The sequence below is a fragment of the Sceloporus occidentalis genome, unplaced genomic scaffold, assembly GCF_023333645.1.
Source record: "Sceloporus occidentalis isolate IW3139 unplaced genomic scaffold, rSceOcc1.0.p SCAF_1, whole genome shotgun sequence".
Lineage (NCBI taxonomy): Eukaryota > Metazoa > Chordata > Lepidosauria > Squamata > Phrynosomatidae > Sceloporus > Sceloporus occidentalis.
The window spans coordinates 125,535,050-125,562,466 of record NW_028316981.1 but is presented as its reverse complement, the minus strand read 5'-3'; the positions used below and the strand labels follow the sequence as shown (position 1 = coordinate 125,562,466).

The 27,417-nt window shown below is 41.9% G+C and overlaps 2 protein-coding genes across 5 annotated transcripts in view; one reads left to right on the top strand and one right to left on the bottom strand.

Moving 5' to 3' along the window:
* LOC149322093 (tubulin-specific chaperone D-like) overlaps window positions 1–6,149 on the top strand; it is a 174,061-nt gene extending 167,912 nt beyond the window's left edge. For all 4 annotated transcript variants that reach the window (XM_089534330.1, XM_089534340.1, XM_089534350.1 and 1 more), the window contains exons 38-41: window positions 1,643–1,730; window positions 2,328–2,437; window positions 3,421–3,505; window positions 5,378–6,149. In XM_089534330.1, the coding sequence (XP_089390456.1) occupies window positions 1,643–1,730; window positions 2,328–2,437; window positions 3,421–3,505; window positions 5,378–5,386 (292 nt within the window). In that variant the 3' untranslated portion in view covers window positions 5,387–6,149. The remainder of the gene's footprint in view (window positions 1–1,642; window positions 1,731–2,327; window positions 2,438–3,420; window positions 3,506–5,377) is intronic.
* A 777-nt stretch (window positions 6,150–6,926) lies between these two features.
* Window positions 6,927–27,417, bottom strand: part of LOC149322092 (queuosine-tRNA galactosyltransferase-like) — a 311,900-nt gene continuing 291,409 nt past the window's right edge. The window contains exons 10-12 of the mRNA XM_089534373.1: window positions 27,270–27,338; window positions 25,351–25,425; window positions 6,927–7,937 (exon numbers count right to left, since the gene is read on the bottom strand). Coding sequence (XP_089390499.1) covers window positions 7,857–7,937; window positions 25,351–25,425; window positions 27,270–27,338 — 225 coding nt within the window. The 3' untranslated portion in view covers window positions 6,927–7,856. The remainder of the gene's footprint in view (window positions 7,938–25,350; window positions 25,426–27,269; window positions 27,339–27,417) is intronic.

Genomic DNA, 27,417 nt, shown 5'->3' with positions numbered 1-27,417 from the left:
GTGCCTGTGACTGGAACACATTAAATTTGTTGCTACTGCAGTCCGTCCTCGCCTTACGCAGGGGATCCGTTCCGGATCCCTCCGCGTAAGGCGAATTCCGTGTATGCTTGAGCCCCATTGGAAACAATGGGGCTCGTGCGCGGCGGCGCAGGGTGCAACGGGCGCACGCACCCATTCAATTGAATGGGACGCGCCGCCCCTTCCGCCCGTGCGCGCCCCGCGGCTTGAGCGCGTATGCTCAAGGCCGCGTAAGGCGCGCCCGCGTATGGCATGGACGCGCTGTGTTTTGTTTTTAACAAGATGTTTCCCTAAGGTTTGTTTGTACCTTGAGTGCACAAGTCATAAATAGCAGCATAGGAGTTCCAATTGCAAGGCTAGGTAGTTGCTGTTTGCCTTTTTGTAATATATATATATATATAGAGAGAGAGAGAGAAAGTGATTAAAACACAAACCAACAGCATTTCTCCCAAGTTTATCTAATCACTAAAGATAGATATATACTTGTTGGTGTGATTAACAAACAGAAATATCAAGAGCAAAATGTTTTTTCTTCCACCTATTTCAAATGCCAGTTGCATATAAATATATATATTTAATAGTCCACTTTTCTCCCTGCACAGGATTCAAGGGATATTTCTTTAATATTTAAGTAAATAAAAATAAATATTTAATATTCTTAACTATTTCAGTAATATATCTATGTGACTGGTAAATAAATCAATGGCCCAGTACAGACCATGGAAAAGGGGTGGTCCACAGCCGCCCCTTTCCGCAGAGGATTGTGGCTAGGGCAGCCATACCAGCAGCCCAGAGGCCCCAATCCTACACTTTTCCAGGCCATGGAGAAGCGGCAAAATGTGCTTCCTCATGGCCTGGAAAAGGGGTGTCCTTGGGGCTTCATGCCCCTGGGCACCCCGGGAGCCAGAGCCATGGGAGAAAGGGGCCGCTTGGCCCATTTCTCCCTGGTGTCGTTCCTGCAGACATTTGGTGGCTACGAGAACGAGGCGCAAGCCCAGAAGGAGCTCCGTTTCAGAGCTCCTTCTCATGCTGCAGCCAGGCCACCGTAAGATGTCATGCGCTGTACCATTTGGACATCACACATGCGCCACACCGTTTGGACGTGGCACGTGCGTGACTTCATAATGGCGGCACCTGTGTACACAAGGCACTGCAGTCCCTGATTTCAGAAGAATGGGCATTCATGATAAAAGAACTTTGGTAGGAAGCTTTGCATCATCTTAGTCCAGTCTCTGTCCATTTACTTTGCTTTGCTTGCCTAAAAAATAAGTTTGCCTGAAAATAAGCAGTAATGCCCTCTAGTAAACCTAATTCAGTTTAGCACTGTTTTGTACAAGAGAGCCTCTTCCTGTTTTGAAGTGTCATAAACACATTTGATACTGGCCCCTCTTAATTTCCTCTGATCTTCTTTGGAACATCCCAAGAACAATTTCTAAGCCTTTAATTTTTTTTTTCATGCACACATTTTCTCAAAATGAACTGTGAAACAGATGGAGTGCAGAAGCCTGCTTTGGTATAGAGTGCATACTTAGTTTCAGTGATACTTAGATTCAATGCATCTCTGTGATGTTATTACAAAATAAGTCACAACTGAAATTTTAAAAAAATCCTGCATTTTTCCTAGTTTTTGTGGCCTGATTCAGTTTCCAGGAGACATGAGAAAGCAAGTTCTATTTCAGCTCTTCCTCCTCCTTTGTCATCCATTTCCAGTTGTAAGTATTGGAGGTATTTGGGTTCTAATATTTTGTTCTTTTGATTTATTTTTCATATAATAATAAGCAGGTAGTTTTATTAATTACACAGGTATAGCTAGAAAGCCAATCCAATTAACCTTAGGTACAAGTAACATGTTACAAATTCTACATATGCTGTATTTTGACAGAGGCTCACAGGCAGTGTTTGTGTTTGAAGCAAATATGAAAAAAGGATGCCACATAGTTTCGAAATAAGGTTATTTGCATTTTTTCCACATAACATTTTTTAAATTGGCTACTTTCTTCCTCAAAAATTGAACTCATTATTTATCCTACTCTTACTTATCCAAAACAGAGAAAAACTACAGTAACCATCTTTAAAGTTCGAATTCCTATTTTTTAGACCTGCCTAATTCAAAAATAGATTGGCTGTCATCCTGTTGGTTAGTCCCTGCTAAAATAGATCCATTCAGTCACTTGTTCAGTGCAGAGCCAACATTTTGATAAATCTAATGGATTCAGTGGGTCTGCTTTAGCCTACTGTACTGCTTAGTCAAATGCAGTGGTTAGTCTGTCTTTTGCAAAACTGCAGGGTTCTTTGTTTTCTGTCTGTAGATAAGGAAGACGTCAGCTAGTCAAGTCTATGAAATGCTGATAACCTACAGTGATGTTGCTGAACCTGATGTTATAGAAGAGGTCATGACAATTTTGAGTGACACCAACTGGTGAGTTAATCTAGCTACACTGGCAACATTGTTCTCATCCCCAACTGATAGTATTGAACTCGCTTTGCTGGACCACAGATAATACCAGACATACACATACACACACACACACACACACACACACCCCTACACACCTCTCACAACAGGGACCTGGGAGACAGACGGTAAATTAAAACTAGCAAGAATCTAAATTTACATAAACATATATAAAGACTGAACTAGGACTGTGTTTGCATATTTCCTTAAAATATTTATGTCCCCCTTTTGGAGTAAATGACCCCTGAAGGGCTTCCAACAATATTTAGCAATTTATTTAATTAATTTCTCCCAAATGATACCCAAGGGGGCTGGCACGTGAATAAAAAATCAGTAACAAAGGTTAATAAGCAATTAAACAATTTACATTAGAACAGCAATACTTTTTAATATTAAATATTAATTATTAATATTAACATATATTTTGTGTTGAGAGTATGGTGGTAGACTGTGATGTTAATGCCTTTCTCCAGCTCTCTGACTTTCCTGCTGTTACTACTCTGATCCTTAAAGGGCCAGTAGCCAGCCGCAGGGAAAATAGCACCCCACCCAGGAGGAATGGTTGTAACTCATGGGTAGGGATTTTCTCACATAGGAAAGATTGGACAATGCGCTCGGCTACCTTTTGATGGAGGAGCAGCTGAGAGATGTTGACAGGGTTGTGATATCAAAGCCACACCTAACACTGCTGTTTCTGATGTTGCTTACTCAGAGCAACAGCCACCTAACGGAGAATTGAAACTGCATTACTGTCCTTGACAAATTTCTAGATTTAACTACCTGCACATTAGGAATCTGCTCCTAAAATATTTATGTTTGGGAATTGACGCTCAAGGCAAATTTTCCTTGATGAGAAAAGTCAGTCCAATAGATTCAGTGTCTCATTGCAAGCTCTTAATTCAATATAGTATAATATTTTATTTCACACTCTTTCCCTTTCTGAACAGGGATGCAGACTTGTCATTTCTGAGGAAGCAGCGCAACTATTTATGTGATTTAATGAACGTGCCGAAACCACAATTAATAACCAAGGTAATGTTCACAACATTCCCTTTAACTCACCTTAAATATTTTGGGATAATTTTAGGAACAACTTCTATGTATACTACAAATCTAGTGAAGTTCAAATTATAGGGTAGCATTCTTTAATGTCATGCTCCAGATCCTCCTCTCCTCAATATGTGCATGTGTAGAGCTGCCAAAAAGCAAGTGCTTTATAACTCCCATCTATCCTTGAAAACATTCCAGACCTCTGGTGCTCAGCTACTAGACAGTGAGCACAAATTAATGCTGTGCAGCTGGCTCCCAGAGTGTGCTTAACGGAAAGGAGCAATCAGAAATTCCACTCTTTTATAGCAAAATGTAGATGCCATGGCGTCTCTTCGGTCCCAACTTTACTTTTACAAAAAGCATTTTAGAAGACAGAAGGATAAGTAGTTTTCTTCCTAATTAACTCTGGAAACACAAAAGAGATATAAAATGCAATGGGGGCAAAGCCTTACTGAAGGCAAATTTTCAACAGCCCTGCAGCAAATACAGAAATTCAATGAAGAGGCCATCTACCTACAGCGGGGTGGATTGGTGGGGGGATCATATGGCTTCGCAGATGTTGAACTTTTGAGTCCAAATTCCATGATAGCATAGACCCCCTACCCCTGACTTAAACGTATGAAGTTTCTTAGTGGGTATAGCCCAGCTCTCCCCCTAACAGTAACTTTATTTCAAGATTTTGTGGTGAAATTTGGACTATTTTAGACATTGACAGTGGCATCTGTCACATGGCAAGACTGTCTTGGTGTTCTTGACTCAAATCAGGTAAGGCACCAGTGATGGTGTGGCAACACAAAAAGAACTTGTGGTAATGAACTTTTACCCTGAGTCCAAGCTAATTCTCCTTCTAAGAAGAACTGGTGCCAATAGTTTCAAGTATTGTTGCATTTGCTGGTATGTTTGTTTGCCTCTCCTTTTTTCACTCCAGAATTAGTAGACTACCTCAGGGTTACCTAAGTGATTATGGGACACCAATTACAAATAAAATACCATGCTCAAGTTTTACTAAAATAAAAAATGCAGAGTCCTGCAAGGTGTTTTGTGTCGTTATCAAAAGACATGAAAATAGTCTTGTGGCTGATCTGAAAATGACAGCCACATCTGTATCTCTTTGTGCTTTAGTTGGAGACTTCACTCTCCATGAGCTGGAGGAATTTTCACAGCAGTTTGATCTCCTAGTTAAACACATCCCCCCCCCCATTTTTTTCCAGAGGGGGTATATGAAGATAGGCAGCACTGTTCAGCTCTGAGAGCTCACATTTCACAAGGGCATATGGGGAAACACACAATGCCTTGTTAAGCCCCTGGGCGGGGTGGGGGCAGCATTTGAGTTGTGTATCTTTTACCAAGTCTCTTGATCTTCATTTTCCTTTTTGAGGGAAAAGCTTACATTTGTTTTCATCAAATAAACATGTGTTCTTGAAAGTTATTCTTTTGTCTGACTGTCATGAAGAAAAGTGGTCTGAACGACTTAAACATCAGGCAGTTTAAAAACAAGCAGTTCATTTTTTAAAAAAAGTTTCTGTTGTTCTGGGACTACGAAAGACTGTTTCATGCATGCATAATCCCTCTGCATTGCCCCAGTCATAGCCCCATGTTGAAAGTAATGCAAAAGAGGCTGCATATTTTGAAATGTATCATTGTGTTATGGGCTGCAGTAATAGTCCACTTGTTATGATACAGTTACTGTTAAAATGCATTTTCTTAAGGAAGCTTGAATAAAGAAATCTACAAATACATAAAATGTTTATCCATTTTAGTCCTATAGATAACGGTTTCTTCTCTTTTATTTTCAAGCTTAATTATGTCGTGAAGTTAAGCCACAATGCTTTCCCTTTTGCATATTTTCTGCAGAACAAATAAATGGAAACCCATCAACATTGAAAACAAAGATCCAAAAGAGAAAGAAGAATTTGACTCAACAACTTGAGCAATTGTATAAAGAAAAAGTAATAGTTTGCAGGCCTGCATTTGGAAGCACCGTATGTACTAGAGAATTTTTATTTAAAGAATTGTTAACTAAACTTAAAGTCTGATAGTGTTAACTCCACATTCATAGCCACAAGATGGCAGTTTGGACACATAATTTTCTCTTGTTGTTCAAATTTAATATGAATTCTGAGCCTTGATATTGCATGTTCCTTTTTCAAAATTGAATTCAAGTATCTATTGGAAAGATCAAACAACAATTTCTTGTATAGTCTATCTTTTCCAGCTGTTTGTCTTGTTTACAATGAAAGCTTGAACATGCTAGTGAAGCAATTTGTACTTGCTAAAGCAAGTTACCCTGTCATGCATTGCTGTTAGCTTAGCTTCTCTGTAGTAAACATCAACCCACAACTCCAGTTGTTGTGCTCACAAGGATAGCCACTTTGCTCTTGAAAGGGGAAATAGGTGTGTGTGCGTGATGTGTTTGAATGCTAGTAATGGCAACTATGCAAACTGATATTCAGGAAAGGGACTGTTGATGTTCTTGGCCTGTGTAAAGGGCACCAAAACAGTGGGATCACAACCTATATTGAGTGTATGGTTTTGACTGGAAAACTAAAAATATATCACCTCTAAAAACAGGAAATACAATTGAAACTTCTTTTCCCCAAACTTGAAATAAAATGTCTACTCCTGACCATGTGGTAGTATCCTCCTGTTTTCTTTTCTTTTTACTATTTAGTTTATTATAAGTATTTTAATATGTATTATAAGTATATTAGCATTTGTAAAATATACAAATGCAGTACAATGAAAGTCACAAAAGGACTTTAAAAATTAAAGTTACATCTACAGGCCTTGAGGAAATATTATATACTCTTATCCTGGAATCCAACACTACAATGTGCTACGCTGGCAGGAGGGTGAAAAATGATCCAGACACAGCAACTGATCCCATCTCCTACTCAGGTTTAGGGGTGGTAAGATAATGGGAGAGCCCATGATCACAGCAGCCATGAAGGAAGTCATGCCTTGGAGAAACACATAGCTCAGAGGAAGCAGATTTTTATGTGGCTTTGCTTGCCCCTGTGTGATCCTGGAAAAAATGCCACCACCTAGCATTAAAAGGATAACTGGATGTTATAGGTAGCACCCTAGGAATAGGTATGGGACAAGTATTCTTTCCCCTTCCTTTTTCCTTTATAGAGGGGTAGAGATATGTGTAAATGAAGAGTTTGTGCTATGGCACAAAATACATTTGTGTGGAGGGCCAGTGTGATTCTCTTCCCTTTGAGGTTTTCATTTTAGTGACTGCATACTGTTCTTTTGACTGTTTGTACTTACAATCATCTGATGGAGAGGAACCTCTAGTAAGAATATACACACACATACGTAGATATATACATACATAACAGTTTTCCCTATGATCACAGCATGACAGACAAGAGTACCTCTTTTTCTTTTCTTCCCCCCCCCCTAAGACAAAAGCATAATGGAGACTAGTTTTATACATCTTAATATAAACTATGTTCCAGTTGTAAAACTTCTGTCTCTCATCCCGCCACAGGATGTTATAATGTGGGGCCTCTTCAATCCCTGCAAAGGAACCCGTGGCATCATCAAGCATAATAGACTTTATTTGTGGGAGAGCCCAGCTGTTCCTGCCAATGCTGGAGAAAGTGAAGTCCTCAAGCTCTCTTGACTCCCTGTAGGTTGTTAAAGCACCATTTGAAATTTGTGGGGCTGCATTTCATTCTGACAAATAATGCAACAAGAATTGGCTGTGTCACCCTCACCCCCTGCAAAATACTGACTGTGTAAAGTGAGAAAGGCTGAAAAATGTACTTGATACTTTGGGGATGAAAATCACATTTGGCTCTGATTTTGTCAAATGATAGCCAGAAATTTCACTGGACATCTGGAGAAAGGTGGTAACTTGTCTGTTCCTGTCATCATACATCCAGCACAAATGATAACAGATCTGTTACTAGCAGGATCTGGTCCTCTCTGTTTGTCCACGACAGGAGTAATGAACCTTTCGCCCTCAGATGTTTTGGACTACACTTCACACAATTGCTTGTACCTGGTGATGCTGGCTGGGGCTTCCATGAGCTGGAAATCTAAAATATCTGGAAGGCCAAGGGTTCCTCAAGGATTATATTCCGAGTTTGCTGTCATTCTGCTTCCTGCTGACCTCCTCTTGTTGGCCCCACACACTCACGCACAAAAGCTCCATGAAACAGAACTATTTAACTAACACTTTCATTAATAGTTCTTTTGTGAAGGGCATCTGTAAATGAAGTAGACTTCGTTGCCATAACTGTTCTGTAAACCCCAAACTTTTACAAATAGGATTTTCTGTGACCTGTTTTGCAATGAAGAGTTTTTCAGTGTACCACATACTTCAGTTAAAATGGTAATAATCCACTCCTTCTTTCAGTTCCAAGAGGTTCAGATTTTCTTCAAACTGCCCACTTGTCAGATCCTGCAGGAATGAAGGAACAGATCACTTAGTTAAAGACACCTGCAGCCATAGTCATTACTCTGTGTGAATGATCTGTATATACATGCCAAACCTACTTCACTACAATGACTTCCCTAACATCATGCTATACAGCATTTCTTCTTCAGTTTTTGAAGAAATTGCCTGAAGATAATGCCACTCTAAATTGGCCTGTTCATGCTTTCCATATTACTTTTTCTGGCTCAAAATGTTGTAAGTCCTCTGGGTTGAGGCCATATTACTTCTGTAATAGTAGTATGTTGCGGTTATATTTACTGTCAGTAACTAATACAATGGTGAACTAAACTCAACAAAATCAGATGCAGATACTTTTCCTAACACTGATTTTGTGGGAACAGGAAATTCCACTATGTCCATAGCGACTGTTTTATCTCAGTAAGTCAGTAGAGAAGGTCAGTAGATCTAAGGGGCAAAATGTAAACAGGAGGATCATCAGCCCTTTGTATCTGCAAGATACAGATGATAAAAAATGTGGGACCTCAAGTCCTGTTCCCAGTGGCAGCACGGCCACACTGGCACAACCACGTGCACCTGCCACTATTGGGTTGAATGGGGCAGGGCCATCTGCAGATGCTCAGATCTGTGGATGGCAAGCCCACGGATGGTCTGAGCCGACTACTAGTGCTTGATGCATGACTCATTTCCCTATTCCTGACTGCATATTAGAAGTGGATTTATTGCCTACTGAGCAGAAAGTGAGCAAAGTCTTACAGCTGGAGTAAACTTGACCATTAACACTTATCAATACAAAATACAATACAAAATGACAAATGATCAGAGCAAAGCATCTAAGGGTAGAAATGAAGGATCAATGTTCTGGGTTGGTATTTATCAGATTTAATCTGTTCCCCATCTCACCAGATCATGGTACATGATGATATTGTTAAAAGGGGCTGAACACAGAGCATTCTTATGTATATCCTCCAACATTTCACAGATGAAAACTAGGATACGTAGTTGGCCAAATAACATTGGAATATGGTCAAGGGAGAATGCACAAGCTAGAAGAGGTTGCAGCAGTATGCTTTTGCCTGAGCCTACTGTTTAGGGCAAGAATCTGCTTCCTCCTCTCCTTCCTGCTGATTTAACTGAATGCAAATTATTTTTGCATTTTGAAATCAGTTTGCAGCAACAGAAATAAGATGAGGACAAAACGAGAAAGTGGGAAAAGGAGAGAGAAAATGAGACATTTTAAAAGTGGCTGGAAAAGTGGGGTGATGGAAGATTAATCTGGACTGTCTCTTATCAAATTGGGGCAGGTATGTGTGCTGCAAGAGTTCACCACTGAGTCAGGTAGGGGGAAATAATGTTATCCTTATGGAAACTGGTTTCATTTGATTTCCTACAAGCCTAAACCTGAGAGCCAGCGTGGTGTAGGACACTGGGAACCCAGGGTTTGAATCCACATACAGCAATAGAAACCTACTGGATGACCTTGGGCAAGTCACATTCTCTCAGCCTCAGAGGAAGGCAAGGGCAAACCACCTCTGAACAAAGTCTGCCAAGAAAAGCCCATTATAGGTTTGCCTTAGGGTCACCTTCTGATTCTAAGATTCTATAACCCTAAACTCATTGTGCTTGAACAGACTCACCAAGGGCCTTAAAATCTTTAGTTAGAACAATGCTTATTGCTTTCTATCTCCTTCCTTGAAAAGAATGACTTAGGAGACTATGCAGAATAGGGAAAAGCACATGCCAAAGCACATCTCACCGTAACCCAATAATATACAGATTCTGCATGCTCAGGCACTTATAAGGTGAATATGTGTGACAGATGTAAGTCCCTGAGAAATGGCAAGATGGTCTACAGAAAACTTGATGATGTTGATCACAATAATAATTGCACTGGACAGCAAACTAAGTGGGTAAGAACTGAAGGCAATTGGCAGAAAAATTGCTGAAGGAGTTTAAAGATGGAGAGAATTGAGACATTGTCAAATATGAGCTGCCAGTGAAAACTAAGTGGTCACGAGCTGTTCAGTCCTGTAAATGGATTGACTTGAAATAAATCCTCAAATCCCTGAGAGAAGCACTTCTTTCTTGATTCATAAATTGTATGCTGTGTTTCAAGCAATTTAAACAGAATACCGATGACAACTCAATGCATTAGTGATTTGGTGCATTTTGCATGGTGAGCACCTTTTGCCTTGCAAAATCTTTCATCAAGCAACTGGGCCATTAATTCTGCTTACAAGTGATGCCTATAAATGCTGTTTATTGTATAAAGAGGAACATTGTGCCTACTCATCCATCCTGCACTATATAAATGAATGAGCGAGCTACCCACCCACCCACAGTTCTGGCTGGCAAGTAAAGCAGGTGACATCACTGTCAACTTCAGCATTTATTTTGAGCCTTTAATTTCAAAGCACTTTTAATTTATGTTTCCAGGAGGATTAGCTTCAAACAGTACTCCATCATTTAGATTAGTGACAACAAAGAACATACTGCTTCTGTTTATGAAGAAGAAAGTGCATATGTAATGCTTAGTACTGTGGCCCTGCTTCTACCAAAATGTTCAAAACATTACACCTGCTGTCTTGTCAGTAATCCTTACAACAGCCCCCCATAACTGCATTGAGAGTCAGCATGATGTAATGGTTTGAGTGTTGGACTATGACTCTGGAGACCAAGGTTTGATTCCCTGTTTGGCCATGGAAACCCACTGGGTGACCTTGGGTGAGCCACACGCTCTCAGCCTCAGACAATTCTAGTGTTGTGTTTGCATTAGGGTTGCCATAATTTGTGAGTGACACAACAACATTACCCTGTTACTACAGCTGAGGAACTGAGACAGCTTGCCAGTAAACTCATGGCCAGACAAAGAGCTGGTAGAAGGATTTATCACTGTTGCATTGAACTCGTATATACCTTGTGCATGATGCAATATTTAACTCCATTCTCTGGTGGGGGGACACTTTTGAGTTAGAAACATTGAAATGAAAACATTTTAACTTTAAAAAACCCCAACAACAAACAGTGAGCTTTTAGGAACCTAACAGGGCAGGATGTTAAGACCGAGAATCATTTATCTCACTGGAGGAGAAATAGCCAAATACACACTGAACTCAAAAAGAGGCATAAAAGAATCCAGCAGTACTTCTGAGACTAACAAGGAAAAATAAATTTATAGCATAAGGTTTTGTGGAAACACCTGCCTTCTGCCTACCAAAACCAGGAACTTCTTCCTTTGTTGTTGGCCCTTGGGTTTAGGAGTAGGTAGAAGACACCATGGTGCTGCCCAGTCACAGATATGCTACTGGTGTGGATTTCTTTATTGATTTCTATGGGTATGAATTAGAATTAGGAACAACTTGATGGTATGAACAGTAAGGAAGTTTGTGGCTGATGAGCACTTGAGTCATGGGATGTTGGAAGGGATGGGCCAGCAAAGAAAACCAAATTGAAAAAAGGGGAACTCCTAACAGCTGTGTTCTGAGGAAAGCAGTGCTGGCAGCCCATCTCCATTCTAAGCTCTCTAGCACTGCCTAGAATAAAAGAGGGAATGGGGAAAAAGCAGCCTTTGTGAGTCCCAAGCAGGACACCAAGGCCTCTCTTTGGAACTCCTCCTAGAAGTTGGCAATACACTGGAACATTTAAGGGTGTGTATTACACAGAACACTTTTAAGGCCAAGGCTCTTCATTCTAAAATCCTAATAAATATGAAGTTCCACTGAAGTCAGTGGATCATACTACACATACATGGAAATCTATACAGAAGTGGGATCTTATTTTTGTTGGGGGATTATATGAGTTTTTACCACGTAGATACTTAGATACGCAACTATCACGCTATGAATGTAGACATAGCAATGCTTCTGAATCACAGGAATTGCAAGAAACTGTACCACCACTAGCAGCAGCAGCAGCAGCAGCAAATCTCCCCTCTTATGAAGCTCTTTATATACTTAAGGGATTCAGGGCTGGTCTGAATGGGCTCTAAGGGATCATTCTAACCTAGAGACTCTTAACTACAAAAGCTTGTGGAATTTCATAAAAGAAAAACTGGTCTAGCCAGGTCCTTTTAAGATATTCTTTCAAGTTAACTGAATGGTCCTCAGCTGCTACCTTTGTGAATAAACCAAGAAGGCAAGAGAATCAAGCAGCTTTTTGGTTCTTCTTGTGGCCAAGGGAAGGGAGCAATCTACACCCATAGTTCTGAAGAGACAGATTAGAATCAGAGAGCTTGAAGAGACCTCAAGGGCCATCCAGTCCAACCCCCTGCCATGCAGGAACTCAGAATTAAAGCACCCCCGACAGATGGCCATCCAGCCTCTGTTTAAAAACCTCTATAAAAGGAGATTCCACCACCCTTCGAGGCAGTATATTCCACTGTTGACTAGCTCTTACTGTTAGGAAGCTCTTCCTGATGTTGAGGTAAAATCTCAAGTTTAGACTGAGATAGCCACAAACAGCAAGTGAGGGAGCTAAATCTATCTCTTCATCTAATTCCAAGGAACTTGTATTGGTGTTGTCAGTAATGGACTGGATGAGGGCAAATAAACTGGAGCTTAATCCAGACAGGGCAGAGGTGCTCCTGGTTAGTTAAGAGGCACATCAGGAAATGAGCCTAAGCTGGATGAGGTTCATTCCCCCTGGAGACAAAAAGTCTGCAGTCTGGGTGTACTCCTGAATTCATCCCTGAGACTGAAGGCTGAGGTTTCAGCAATGGAAAGGAATATACTTGTACAGTTAAAGCTAGTTCATCAGCTATGCCTGTTCCTGGAAATGCCTGATCTGGCCATGGTGACACATAGCTTGGTTATATCCCATTTGGATTACTGTAATGCACTTTACCTGTGACTGCCTTTGGAGAGTGTTCAGAAACATCAGTTGGCCCAAAGAGGTGCTGCACATGCATATGCTAGAGCCCCTAAAACTTTGCCAACTGGAACACTGTGTTATGTCTAACACTGTCTAAAGGAGCTGTGTAGAAACAGAACTGAACAAGTAGTGTGTTTGAGGACTGTGTACTTTTCTACCTGAATCTGACCAAACACAAAGAATATCAAAGCTCAGTGGTAGAGCAGGCTCAAACTGGATTAAAGGCTGTCAACAGAAAATATATACTTTTTTCTTCACAAAGCTTAGAGAAAAACACACAATGGCATGCAGAGACCAACATTCTTTGCTTGATCCAGTTGATGCCTTTTGCATCCACATGCTTTAGCATTGAAATTCCCAGCAGGGAGCAGACTGGGCAGTTATTTCTCCTTCCCAAGTAAGACTTTCAAGAGAATGCCAAAACAAGCTCGCCAGGAGCTGCTTGCAGGAGGAAAGGTGCACTCCACAGCTGGCAAGTGCAGCAGTTCCACTCCTGAGTTTTAAGTCTGTCCAAAGCAAACAGCCAAGCATTTCCAGCCATGCGAAGCTAAAGAAAAGCCTGCCTCTTGCTTCCTCACACATCATCTCCTATGACAGACCAATTATTTCACACAGAGAGGGTCTGTAGAATACAGATACTTATTCCTGGAAAGTTTGTCAGAAGAGCCAGGCAGGGGCTTCAAAGCCAGACTCCTATTGCTAATTCCATCTTTGGACCAGAGACGGTGAGGTTTTTCCTGACTGAAAAGCATGGCCTCAAGTGCCCAAGCTGGCCTTTTCTCCAATAGCTGCCATTATCAAGCACACTTGCTAACAAACACTATAACAATTGTATATTATGTGTTAGTGCCAACAAAGAGAGATTCCATGCGATTGGTGAGTGAAATTCAAATGGCATCATTTCTCCACTCCATCTACCTATCACCAAACCCTGCCATGTTGAAGTGTTTTCGACAGTCTTCACATGGGGAGTGCAAAGTCTGAATTGGCCTGGCAGTGGGGAGGACCAATTACATGTTCAATACCATACAATTAGCAAAGTGTGCCTCTTCTTTAGCCTCAATGTTGCACTAACTATTTCTATTTCTGTGAGCTACTCTTATTCAATGTACCTTTTTATCAAGTGAGTTATCTGGCTGATGAACAATAAGTAGGTATTATCTCAAAACATGAATTAATGGTCTAGCATAATTTAAAGCCCTTAAACATATGTGGGGTACAACTCCTGGCTACTTTCATACTGCAAGTATATGACTAGGCAATATGTAGCCTACACATTTGATATCCTGTCTTAACCCCAAAGTGGGACCAAAGGTTCCATTATGATCAAAACCATTACTTGTGCTGGCAAGTGCAGCAGTGCCTCTTAAGCCACCCTATTTCAAAAACAGGATGTCAGCCTAAAATTGGCTAGAAACTTGTTATAACATGTGGTTACTATGCCAGCATATGTAATAAGGGGAGGGGTGCCAAAGCAAGTGTCCAATACATCTTTGTATGACAGCAGCTGGGGTAGACTACCAGGCTCACCAACGTCCCCCTGGCCATTGATCAGCTGTGGGGGTGCAAGTCAGAATCATGGAGCTGGAAGAGATCCCAAGGTTCATCTGGTCCAACCCCAGAATATGCAAGAATATGCCATCCAAGCACTCTGGACAGGTGGCCATTTAGCTTCTGTTTAAAAACCTCAAAAGGAGGAGAGTCCACAATCAAAGGCTCTTACTATTAGGAAGATCTTCATAGGTTGAATCTCTTTTTCTCTACTTTGAATCCACTGTTCTGCGTTCTAGTCTCTGGAGCAGCAGAAAACAAGCTTGCTCCATCCTCAATATGACATCCTTTCAAATATGTAAATATGGCTATTATGTGACCCCTTAACTTTCTTTCCCCCAGATTAAATATACCCAGCTCCCTAAACTGCTCCTCACACAGCATGGTTGCTAGATCTTTCACCATTTTGGTCACCGTCCTCTGGACCCACTCCAGAGTTATTGCCCTTGAATACCTGGGAAGGAGAGAGCAAAGCTGTGCAGAAGAAGGCTGAGGCAGTTCCTTCTCCTCCAGGGCAGTGCAATGCAACTTGAAGCACCCCCTCAATCAATCAGTGATGGGTTGGATGGAGTCCCACCTGGAACCCCCACCCCAACTGCTGTTTCACACTGCAAGCAGATGTGGAGAAGAAACCTCAGACACTGATAAGCCACAGCCAACAATCACTGTAAGACTGGGTCTAGCTTCACTTAAGCCAAGGTTGCATGTGTGAAAGCTCTTCACTGGACTTGGAACTGCTACAGCTTTGGACAGAAATGAGAGTTATGAGATCCTTCTCTGTGAGAGTAGAGCTAAAAGGAGATGCATCTACTATGTATTCCTCATTTGTAGTGTGGAACAAGGACACCAGCACAGGACCCTTTCACACCATACCATTATAGCACTATGACTGCACTTTGCCATAGCTACTCCCTATGGGATCTTGAGATTTGTTGTTTGGTGAGGCACTAGAGCTCTTGCTGAACATTTTAAAGATCCCTCTCTCAATTTGTACTGAGCCAACAAAAGTCTAATTTTGGCCAAATGAGGGTCTATAGATACTAAATTCTTACAAGGGATTAGCCCAGCAATAGGAATTCTGAAGCTCTCCAACTGTTGTTGAATTGCAACTCCCAGTAGCCTTCACCGCCAACAGTGATGAATGCTGGGAGTTGCAGTCTGACAATATCTGGGTAGGGGGAAGCACATAATTCCCACCCCTGGTCTAGTGAAAGGCAAAATCATTTACCTATCAAAGCTACCAGAAGGTCAAACTAAACAATCTATGATTCAGTGGACCACAAGCAGGAAGCATTGTTATGAAGCACCCCTAAATCCTGTTATTTTGAAAACAGTAATCTGTAAGTAGCAGGGCACTTCAGCACATGGCTACTGCTCCATGCTCAATATGACTTTGCTACCTCCCAATTTAATACAGTATCTGACGTCTGTACCATAGTCCAAATATCTCATGAAAAGTGTAAATAATGCCCAAGTGCATTCAGCACTTTTGCTTCCCTGACTAAATTAAAAGGAAGAACAACCATTGGTCAATATTCATTTTTAAGCTAACATCCTTTCAGCACTCCAATTACAGGTGCGATGGACTATCAGAAAACTGCCATTGTGTTATTTTTATATTATGATTACATTCAAAACAGGGTGCATAATTGGACACTCACAGTCATGGAAAATTTTCTTCCTGCAAGAATGTCTCAATGTTTGTACAAGAGGAAACTTGCAAAGCTCATCCCTATTCTATCTTTTCCATTCTTAAAACAATTCACTATATTGCTTCAACCATGTTGCCCACCAGCTCTACAGAGTTAAGGAAAAGTAATCCCACAAAGTTGGTGGAGCTAGAAAGACAACCCACTTGGTGAGGTCAGGGAGTGGAAAACAAGGATAAAACACACTACCTCCTTTTATATCACACCTATTAGTTGGCTGCCTAATTGCCTCTCCCATTTCCTTGGTACACAGAATGGTACACTCGCCTTAAGAGACTGTAAACCTGTAGATTTAAGTTCTTTTCTAGATCCCTTCTACTCTGAAATTCTACTCCACACTATATTCAGTCTCTCTATTCCATCTTTAAAAACTACCTCAAAACCACCCACTTTCCCAAAACCACCTCTTCCTGCTAAGCAACCCAAATCCCAGTGAAACACTACCCAGATGCCCCTTGGCAAGGAATCTTCCTCTGTCTTCCCCTTGTTGAACTTGCCTTTATCTCCTGCTCTAGTTCCACAGCTGTCCCTGTCGCCACATAAATCTCATTCACAATGCTAGCAAACTCCACACAGGTAGAAGCCACCTATGTATTTTTGCTGTAACAGTCCATTTGTATGACAGATCCAAGCTACTCTTGTCATATTAGACAAGTCCGGCCAGAGAGAGGAGAAGGAGAGGAGCTGCTTGGCAGCCATTTTGAGACCGTGTGCTTGAGACCGTGTGCTCGTTGCTGAAGGGGCGGAGCTTCTGTGAGTCACATCTGTGAGTCACAAGGGGGCGGAGCTAGCAGACTAGCTTTATATACCACCTTCCAGAGCTTTCCAGAACAGTTTGGCCAGAGAGAGGAGAAGGAGAGGAGCTGCTTGGCAGCCATTTTGAGACCGTGTGCTTGAGACCGTGTACTCGTTGCTGAAGGGGCGGAGCTTCTGTGAGTCACATCTGTGAGTCACAAGGGGGCGGAGCTAGAAGACTAGCTTTATATACCACCTTCCAGAGCCTTCCAGAACAGTCGGGCCAGAGAGAGGAGAAGGAGAGGAGCTGCTTGGCAGCCATTTTGAGACCGTGTGCTTGAGACCGTGTGCTCGTTGCTGAAGGGGCGGAGCTTCTGTGAGTCACATCTGTGAGTCACAAGGGGGCGGAGCTAGCAGACTAGCTTTATATACCACCTTCCAGAGCTTTCCAGAACAGTTTGGCCAGAGAGAGGAGAAGGAGAGGAGCTGCTTGGCAGCCATTTTGAGACCGTGTGCTTGAGACCGTGTGCTCGTTGCTGAAGGGGCGGAGCTTCTGTGAGTCACATCTGTGAGTCACAAGGGGGCGGAGCTAGCAGACTAGCTTTATATACCACCTTCCAGAGCTTTCCAGAACAGTTTGGCCAGAGAGAGGAGAAGGAGAGGAGCTGCTTGGCAGCCATTTTGAGACCGTGTGCTTGAGACCGTGTACTCGTTGCTGAAGGGGCGGAGCTTCTGTGAGACATCTGTGAGTCACAAGGGGGCGGAGCTAGAAGACTAGCTTTATATACCACCTTCCAGAGCCTTCCAGAACAGTCGGGCCAGAGAGAGGAGAAGGAGAGGAGCTGCTTGGCAGCCATTTTGAGACCGTGTGCTTGAGACCGTGTGCTCGTTGCTGAAGGGGCGGAGCTTCTGTGAGTCACATCTGTGAGTCACAAGGGGGCGGAGCTAGCAGACTAGCTTTATATACCACCTTCCAGAGCCAGCTGCCTAACGGCACGCGGATTTTAGTTTTCTTTAACTCAACAACTCTGCTCAAGTGGCATCTGGTTAGAATCAGATATTGAAACAGAACCTTCCCTTTAAGAGTAAGATAGCAGCCAGTACATTCCTTTAAAGAAGTATTCCCAGTAGATTGACTGTTATATTCATTACTAAAGACTTTGCAGTATGGACAATGAGGGATCTGCTGAAGTCACCTGCAACTCTTGTGGGATGTTTCTCTTCTTGCCTACAGAAGTGGAGAACTTCACATGCACCAAGTGCAAGTTGGTAGCACTCTTGGAGGAGAAAGTGCAGCAGCTGGAGTCCAGAGTAGCTACACTTCAGCATATTAGGGAACAAGAGGATTTCCTGGACACAATAGAACTAACCATCTTGGATGAGTACCACGCAGAGGAAGATGCTAGGGTGGAAGAGGTCACTTGCCAAACAGAGGAGGCAGACAGCTGGAGGAATGTCACAAAGAGAAGTAAGCCAAGAAGGAATTGTTCGAGGAGCTTGCAGCTAGAGAATCGATTCCAAGCTCTTTCCCTTATCAAGGAGGATGAAGAAGAGCAGCATGGACAGACTTCAGGGACAGAGCAGGGGAGCCTGAGAGTCCCACCCGAGGGAACAGTCGCTGCTAAGCCTCGGAGGAGGCGTGTGGTCGTAGTGGGGGACTCCTTGCTGAGGGGTACAGAAGCAGTGATTTGTAGGCCTGACAAGATGTCTCGAGAGGTGTGTTGTCTTCCAGGTGCAAAGATCCGTGATGTGACAGAGAGGCTGACAAGACTGGTCAAGCCTACTGACAAATACCCCTTCCTTTTGGTCCACGTGGGAACTAATGATACTGCAAGACACAGCTTTCAGAACATCAAAAGGGATTACGAGGCGCTTGGTAGGAAGCTGAAAGGAATGGATGTACAGGTTGTCATCTCGTCTCTTCTGCCAGTTGAAGGGCATGGTCCAGGAAGGGAGAGGAAAATAGCAGATGTGAACAACTGGCTTCGCAGATGGTGCCGCCGAGAAGGATTTGGATTCTTCGATCATGGGCTGCGGTTCCATGAGGAGGGACTTCTTGCAACAGACGGGTTGCATCTCACGCCAGTTGGAAGAAATGTTTTTGCCAACAGTCTCAAGAACTTGATCAGGAGAGCTTTAAACTGAGTTCCGAGGGGAAGGGAGACAATATTAAGGAAGGCGAAAGGGATGGCGAAAATAGTCAAACTGACATAGAGGAAACAAGGCAAACAGTGCAAGGACCCAACAGTGGGAGGCAAAAAAACTTGCACAGGCAGCAAGTAAAAGGGAACCATGGTCTGCGATGTCTCTACACTAATGCACAGAGCATGGGAAATAAGCAGGATGAACTCGAACTCCTAGTACAACAAAGCAAATATGATATAATAGGCATCACTGAAACCTGGTGGGATGAGTCTCATGATTGGAATGTGGAAATAGAGGGGTATAACCTTTTTAAGAGAAATAGGCCAAACAAGAAAGGAGGAGGAATAGCACTATATGTCAGAGATATTTACACCAGTGAAGAGATCCTGGACATCAATCATGGAAGCCAGGTGGAGAGCATCTGGATAAGAATCAAAGGGGAGGGAAACAACAAGGATGTTATGGTGGGAGTCTACTACAGACCCCCAAATCAGACTGAGGAATTGGATGATATCTTTCTAGAACAGATGACCACACAGTCAGAAAAGAGAGATGTAGTAGTGATGGGCGACTTCAACTATCCTGATATTTGCTGGAAGTCAAACTCAGCAAAATCTTCAAGGCCTAGCAAATTCCTCATTTGCCTGGAAGACAATTTCATGGTCCAAAAGGTGGAAGAGGCAACAAGGGGGTCAGCTATTTTAGATCTGATCCTAACCAACAAGGATGACTTGGTTAATGGGGTGCAAGTAGTGGGATCATTAGGTGGAAGTGACCATGTTCTCCTGGAGTTTGTAATACAGTGGAAAGGAGAAGCCAGGCAGAGTCAGACACGCATCCAAGACTTTAGGAGAGCGGATTTCAGTAAACTTAGAGAAGTATTGAGGGAGATTCCATGGTCAGAAATACTAAAAGATAAAGGAGTTCAGGACGGATGGGAGTTTCTCAAAAGAGAGATACTGAAGGCACAATTTCAAACAGTTCCAGTGAGAAAGAAAAACGGGAGGTGTCTCAAGAAACCAGGATGGATGACTAAGGAACTTTCAACCGAGCTAAGTTTGAAACGGAACATGTATAAGAAATGGAAAAAGGGGGAAATCACAAAAAAGGAATTCAAAGAAATAGCAGGCATGTGCAGGGGTAAAGTCAGAAAAGCTAAAGCGGAGAATAAACTCAGGCTTGCTAGAGAGGTTAAAGACAACAAAAAGGGCTTTTTTGGATATGTCCGCAGCAAAAGGAAGAAGAAGGAAACAGTAGGGCCACTGCGTGGAGAAGATGGCAAAATGCTAACAGGAGATAGAGAAAAGGCAGAATTACTCAACACCTTCTTTGCCTCAGTCTTCTCAGAAAAGGCAAAGGGTGCTCAACCTGAGGATAATGGAGCAGAGGACAGAATAGGGGAATTTCAGCACAGAATAAGTAAAGAGATAGTAGAGGAACACCTTATTAATGTAAATGAATTTAAGTCTCCGGGACCAGATGAACTCCATCCAAGGGTATTAAAAGAACTGGCAAATGTAATATCGGAGCCATTGGCAATAATCTTTGAAAACTCCTGGAGAACAGGAGAGATTCCAGCTGACTGGAGGAGGGCAAACGTTGTCCCCATCTTCAAAAAGGGGAAAAACGAGGATCCCAACAATTATCGTCCAGTTAGTCTGACATCAGTACTAGGAAAGATTCTGGAGCAGATCATTAAACAGAGAGTCTGTGAACATCTAGATGGCAATGCCATAATCACAAAAAGTCAACATGGGTTTCAGAGAAACAAGTCATGCCAGACAAACCTAATCTCTTTCTTTGATAAAATTACCAGCTTGGTAGATGAAGGGAATGCTGTGGATATAGTATATCTTGATTTCAGTAAGGCCTTTGACAAGGTTTCCCATGACATTCTTGCAAACAAGCTTGTAAAATGTGGGCTAGACAAAGGAACTGTTAAATGGATCTGTAATTGGTTGACCGGCCGAACCCAAAGGATGCTCAACAATGGCTCCTTTTCATCCTGGAGAGAAGTGACCAGTGGGGTCCCACAGGGCTCTGTCCTGGGCCCAGTGCTATTCAACATCTTTATCAATGACCTGGATGACAGAATTGGGAGCATACTTATCAAATTTGCAGATGACACCAAATTAGGGGGACTAGCTAATACCCCAGAGGACAGGATCAAGATTCAAAATGACCTGAATAGACTAGAAAGCTGGGCCAAAGCTAACAAAATGAAATTCAACACAGAGAAATGTAAGGTATTGCACTTAGGGCGGAAAAATAAAATGCACAGATATAGGATGGGTGACACCTGGCTGAATGAAACTACGTGTGAAAGGGATCTAGGAGTCCAAGTAGACCACAAGCTGAACATGAGTGAACAATGTGATGCGGCAGCTAAAAAGGCCAATGCTATTTTAGGCTGCATCAATAGAAGTACAGTGTCTAGATCAAGAGAAGTAATAGTGCCACTGTATTCTGCTCTGGTCAGGCCCCACCTAGAATATTGTGTCCAGTTCTGGGCACCACAATTCAGAAAGGACATTGAGAAACTGGAGCGTGTCCAAAGGAGGGTGACAAAAATGGTGAAGGGTCTGGAAACCATGCCCTATGAGGAACGACTTAGGGAGCTGGGGATGTTTAGCCTGGAGAAAAGAAGGTTAAGAGGTGATATGATAGCCCTGTTTAAATATTTGAAAGGATGTCATATTGAAGAGGGAGCAAGCTTGTTTTCTGCTGCTCCAGAAAACAGGACCCGGAACAATGGATGCAAGCTACAGGAAAAGAGATTCCACCTGAACATTAGGAGGAACTTCCTGACAGTAAGGGCTGTTCAATAGTGGAATGCACTCCCTCGGAGGGTGATAGAGTCTCCTTCCTTGGAGGTCTTTAAACAGAGGCTGGATGGCCATCTGTCGGGGATGCTTTAATTTGGATTTCCTGCATGGCAGGGGGTTGGACTGGATGGCCCTAGTGGTCTCTTCCAACTCTACGATTCTATGATTCTATGATTCTATGATATTAACAGTTTCACCAGGAATTCTTCTGAATGAGTTCTTAAACCTTTTCAATAAACAAAGTATGTTTTCAAAGTTTGCAGTCTTAACTTTAAAGGTGCAAATTTTTCAGTAGGGATTAATGTTCAATGAAAAAAAGATACCCTGCACTAATGTACATCAGTAAACATGCAACTTGTGTGTCAACCAGTGTGTCAACCAGTCAACCATTGGTAACAATGAGTAAATCTATAGCTTCAGATGATCCATCTAAGCAAAATCAAGTGGGTAATTTTTAAGTGTGCCAAACTGCCATTAAAGCATTCACCACAGAAATGTGAAAACAAGTCCTAAGACATTTCCATCTGCTCTCATACATATCTTATTCCATGTCTTGTATAATAAACACTAGAGCATGACTGGGTTCCCAGAAATTGGGTTGCCAGGTGCAAACTGCTGCTCTTCTGCAAGATACCCAAGACGTCAACCTGCCTTTGCCCCCTTGCCAGCCCAGTTTGCATTTTAAAGACACCAAGGAAGGCAGGAAGATTACACAACATCCCCAAGCAACTTTTTCTAATGCTCAACAGTTTACGTTTTATTTCCTAACCTGTAACCTGCCTTCCTGTAATCTCACCACTTCAGGAGACCCACAGAACAAGTCTCCCCCTGCCTCTCTTTTCTGAAGTGTTTGTAAAATGTTTGACCTCTGTTTCCTCTGCCATTTGTGTTTTTATGGCAGATGTGCTCTCTCCCAAATATTATTTATGCATGCATTTTGTCTTCTGCTCTCCTTTTAAGAGCTTTTAGATTTGCCTGTCATTACCTGATTTGCTTGAATTGTGGTATCCAGATAGGGATGCAGCCATGCAAACCAGGACTTATCTGTATTGGCCATTACCTCATAGGTATGATGCTGATGCTGAATAGATCTTACCACAGTTTGCATCACAATATCACAGGCCTGACTCTGGCTTCATAAGTACATTGCCCTCCCTTGTCCCTCTCCCTGCAGCAATCTGCTGCCATCATTCATTTGTCTGCAGGACTCACTGCAATCTCCCTCCATCTCCAGGGCTTTGCAGGACTGTCAGCAGAGCCCTGGAGCGGGTGGAGGGTTCATATTTGGGGGAAATTAAAAACACAGCAGCGTGGTGGATTTGTTTTTCATCTCATCTTTCATACGCAGCCTGTGCTGAAACAAAAGTTCACAGGGACCAGAAATACCTCTCAGTCTGAATCCTTGGATTTATCCTTAGTCTGCATAATATCACCATAGAGCAACCAGAGTTCAGCTCCTCTAAGCAAGTTTCAACCAGTTTAGAAACCATTTCCTCTGCCATCAGGACAGCAGTGGAAGAACTTTACCACAACCATTTCAAACCACAATTGATTTTTCTTAGTAGGAAGGGGTTGCAGACTAGAAGCTGAGTGAGGTTTTCAGATCAAGCTTGATGCAAAGCCAAACACTGCTTCATGCAAACTGAGAATGGAGGGGAAACAGAAGAAAGCCATTTCCAGTTGGCAAGTCATTTAGCAGCTCTGCAGTCTTTCTTAAAGGGGAATTTACTAACTACTGATACTGTATAATGTCCAAAGAATGACTCTCAGCTCTTTGAAACACTTAAGAAGAAATATGTTCAGCATGTTATTTTTTTATAATAATCTCTGAACTGGCCTATATTCATCTGTAAGGCATTCTTTCCCCTCACCTACTATTATCTTTACCAGCAACATTTGCCACCTACTTATATTTCTCCATAAATCTCTGCAGTCCTCTAGAAACAATATTTCTTCTTTTCTTACTTTTAAACTTTGTTTAAATTATATTCTGGTAATGAATATAATTTTTCCCTAATACTTTCTATTTATATTCTGTAATGGCCTAAAATGGACAAAGTAATGATTTTGAAAGAGTATGCTTGTCTGCTTCAGAATAAAAAAGGAAGGAAAAAGTTGACTCGTGGCAGCTTTAAGACTAACCAATGTATTTCATCTTAAGCTTTCCTGGGTTCACATCTTCAGACAAATCAAAAGCAAAGCTGGTGGTGAGGAATGTTGGGAGAGTTGCCATCCAACAATATCTGGAAGGGTACATGATTCCCATCCATTATTTAGATAGTCATTCTCTTCTCACACTGCAGGAAAAGGGTTAGATTAGTTGGCATGTAAAATCCTCCCCTTTCCTGATTTGACAAGGATGCAGCAGATGAAGCCTTGCTAAACTAGGCTAGTATGGTTACTGTCCCTCTATGTACATGATGGCATAGAATCATACAGCTGGAAGAGACCACAAGGGCCATCCAGACCAACCCCCTGCCATGCAGGAACTCAAAACCAAAGCATCCCCGACAGATGGCCATCCAGTCTCTGTTTAAAAACCCCCAAAGAAGGAGACTCCACCACTCTCCGAGGGAGTGTGTTCCACTGTTGAGCAGCTCTCACTGTGAGGAATTTCTTCCTAATGTTTAACTGATATGTGTCTTCAAAAGAAATGGTTTTGCTTTTCCAGGAGTCATTTTAACCAATGAAGGAGGTAACTTGTAATAGTAGAAAAGGAAGGATCAAAATGTCCAATGAGGAATTCATAAAAATCATAGAATCATGGAGTTGGCAGGGACTTCATGGGCCACTGAGTCCACCATTCCTCAACACAGGATCTCCAGCTAGAGCATCCACAGCAGATAGCTGTCTAGCCTCTTTTTGAAGATGTCCAGAAAATGAGGCCCCATCACCTCCCCAGTAAATTGGTTTCAATATCAATCAGCCCTCACTGGCCTGAAACACATGGGCCAAAAAGAGTGGCTTCTGGCTGCTTTGGGGGCATGAGTGCAGATGACACGTGCCCCCAGAGTAGCCAGAAGCTGCTCTGAGGCTGGCTAAGGCATCTTGAAACTGCTGGCAAAAGAAGTGGTGAAAATCTGCTCCTTGTTGGTGGCTCATTTCAGAGTGGGCCATCTGGTTGCCACGTTCCCAGGCCAACTGGGGCTCGATCATGGTTGGAACAGCCAGAGGCTGCCCCAAGCTGCCAGTCTGTTTCACCCCACTGTCAAGAAGTTTCTTCTAATATTCAACTGAAATCTACCCTTTTGTAACTGAAAATCATTGCAGCTGATTCTACCCTCTGGGGCATTAGAGAACAAACCTGCACCCTCCTCTCTATGACAGCCCTTTAGATATTAAAAGAGTAGAGTTACACTTGTGCATTGTTTGCTAAGCATGACTTTAAACACTTTAATATGTGTTCTCCTGGTTACATACAGGACCTATATAGGACCAAAAATGCTGTGTTGTGATGAAAGGCACCGCATTATCAGTGTTTTTTAAAAAGGTATCGTATTTTCTTGAAAATGGGAGGGGGGAAACAACCCTTTTAACCTGTTGTGAATTTCACATGGTTGGTGCAGATCTGGAAATCGTACTCACCAGTTTTACACAAATAATGAAAGGTGATGAAGCATCTCTGAAATGTAAGATAGGAATCTTGGGCTTGGGAATTTCCTAGAGGGAAACAAACACATTTCCTCTTAGCTACCATATGGTTGCCTATTAAATGGTATAATTTCCGAGTGCTGCTTCACTGTTAGCACACAGCTCTCTGCTGATGCTACTTTTCATTCTATTGTCTATATCCAATAAGCTATTTTTTTCTCTCTTGTACATCTTCATGGGAGACTACTGAAATACAATTTCCATAGTAGCATTTTGAGAGCAAAGGACATTTAGGGTTGGTATGCTCCCACATAATTAAAGACATAAAAGTTATATCTGCAGATTTATCACTGCCCTTGAAATGCTGCTTTGGTTTCTGAGTCTATGCACGTGTATGTGCCTTCAAGTCGAATGTCAACTCTGTATATAAGGAGGAAACAGCACCAGCCCCTTGTAAGTGAGCAGCAAAGTTCCCCATTAATGTCAGTAGCAGCTGATTCAGCCCCAGAGGCATCATCTTTGTTTTACTGACTAATTTACTGACATAGGAGAAGTTGCTTCACAAAACCCCTGTTTCCCCTGTTCTACTGTATTAATTTTATCAGTTTGTATTCAGAATTGTTGTTCAGCCATAGGGATAAAAAAACAGCAGGAACTGGACTTCCTAGTGGGTAAAGTTCTATTTGAAAATTTAGTTTTGCTTCCTGTTCTTTCCTCTCAATTTTGTATTTCTAAGGCAAATCTTTTCAAAGAAGGATCTTCCATTCTAAAGACTTCATTCTCTTCTGCTAGTGTTTACACTTGTATAAGGTGACAGCCATTCATAAGGAGACTGAAGGGTGCCAACTCACAGTGCCCAGGAACCGGACAGAGCCCTTCATTCTATTGTGGCACACAGAATTGGTACCAGCCCCAAAATCTTCATTTCTTTAGGAGGCTATTTAAGTAAGCGGCAGTGAGCCAGCTATTAATCTGAGAACAATTTTTATATTACAGAGATGAAATATTAGCTTGCACAGCCGTTTTCCCTGCTAGTAAATGTAATATGTGTATTGTTTATCCATCATGTTGCCTTACTCAGATTCTGGCTCATTTGCGTAAGATCTCATGAGCTTAAAATCCTTTCAGGAGCCAAAATCTGCTTTTAAAAACCACACAAAACCACAATGGTTTTCTAGCTTCATGACTAGCAATGTCAACTTTAAAGCAAACAAGCAGTTTTAAAACAGCCTTTGCCTCTTCTCCACCATAATCAGGAGTTAAGATTTTTTTTATCTGTCATAAAGGTCCCTACAGTTCCCTTTTTTTCTCCAAGAGCTATGCCACAGACTCCACATTGAGTTTAAATGTACAGCCAAAATAAAGCAAACTATTCTTATAACATTAACATTAAATAAAGTAACTATTGAGTATTCCTTATCCAGAATTCTGAAATCCAAAATACTCCACCTAGGTGGCTGAGATAATGACACCTTTGCTTTTTGATGGTTCATAAAACTTTATTTTATGCACAAGATTATTTAAAATATTGTGTATAAACTTACCTTCAGGCTATGTGTATAAAGTGTATATAAAATATAAATGAATTTCATGTTTAGACTTGGGTCCCATCTTCAAGATATCTCATTATGTAAATGCAAATATTCCAAAATCTGAAAAAAAATCCAAAATCCAAAACACTTCTGATCCCAAGCACTTTGGATAAGGGAGACTCAATGTGTAATATTTAAATCAGTAACATTTACTGACTGCAATATTAGGCACTTTTCATGCAGTCTTTATGACTCCTCTCACAATGTCTACTCAGACATGTACTGAGAGTAGATGAACTCTGCCCCTCCACAGTGATTAAGGAATGACAGTGCACAGATGGAATTTCAGGTCATGTGTGAATCAGGAGAACTATTACCAACCTTAGAGTCTTCGTAAGTGTAAAAACCTTTCATGATTTTATTTTTATCCACATCACAAAATGCAACCACCTGCAAAACACAGAAAAGAAATTTGATCAGTGGATGCAGAACTGCTATTTTGCACTAGTTGTTGCAGATACTCATACAT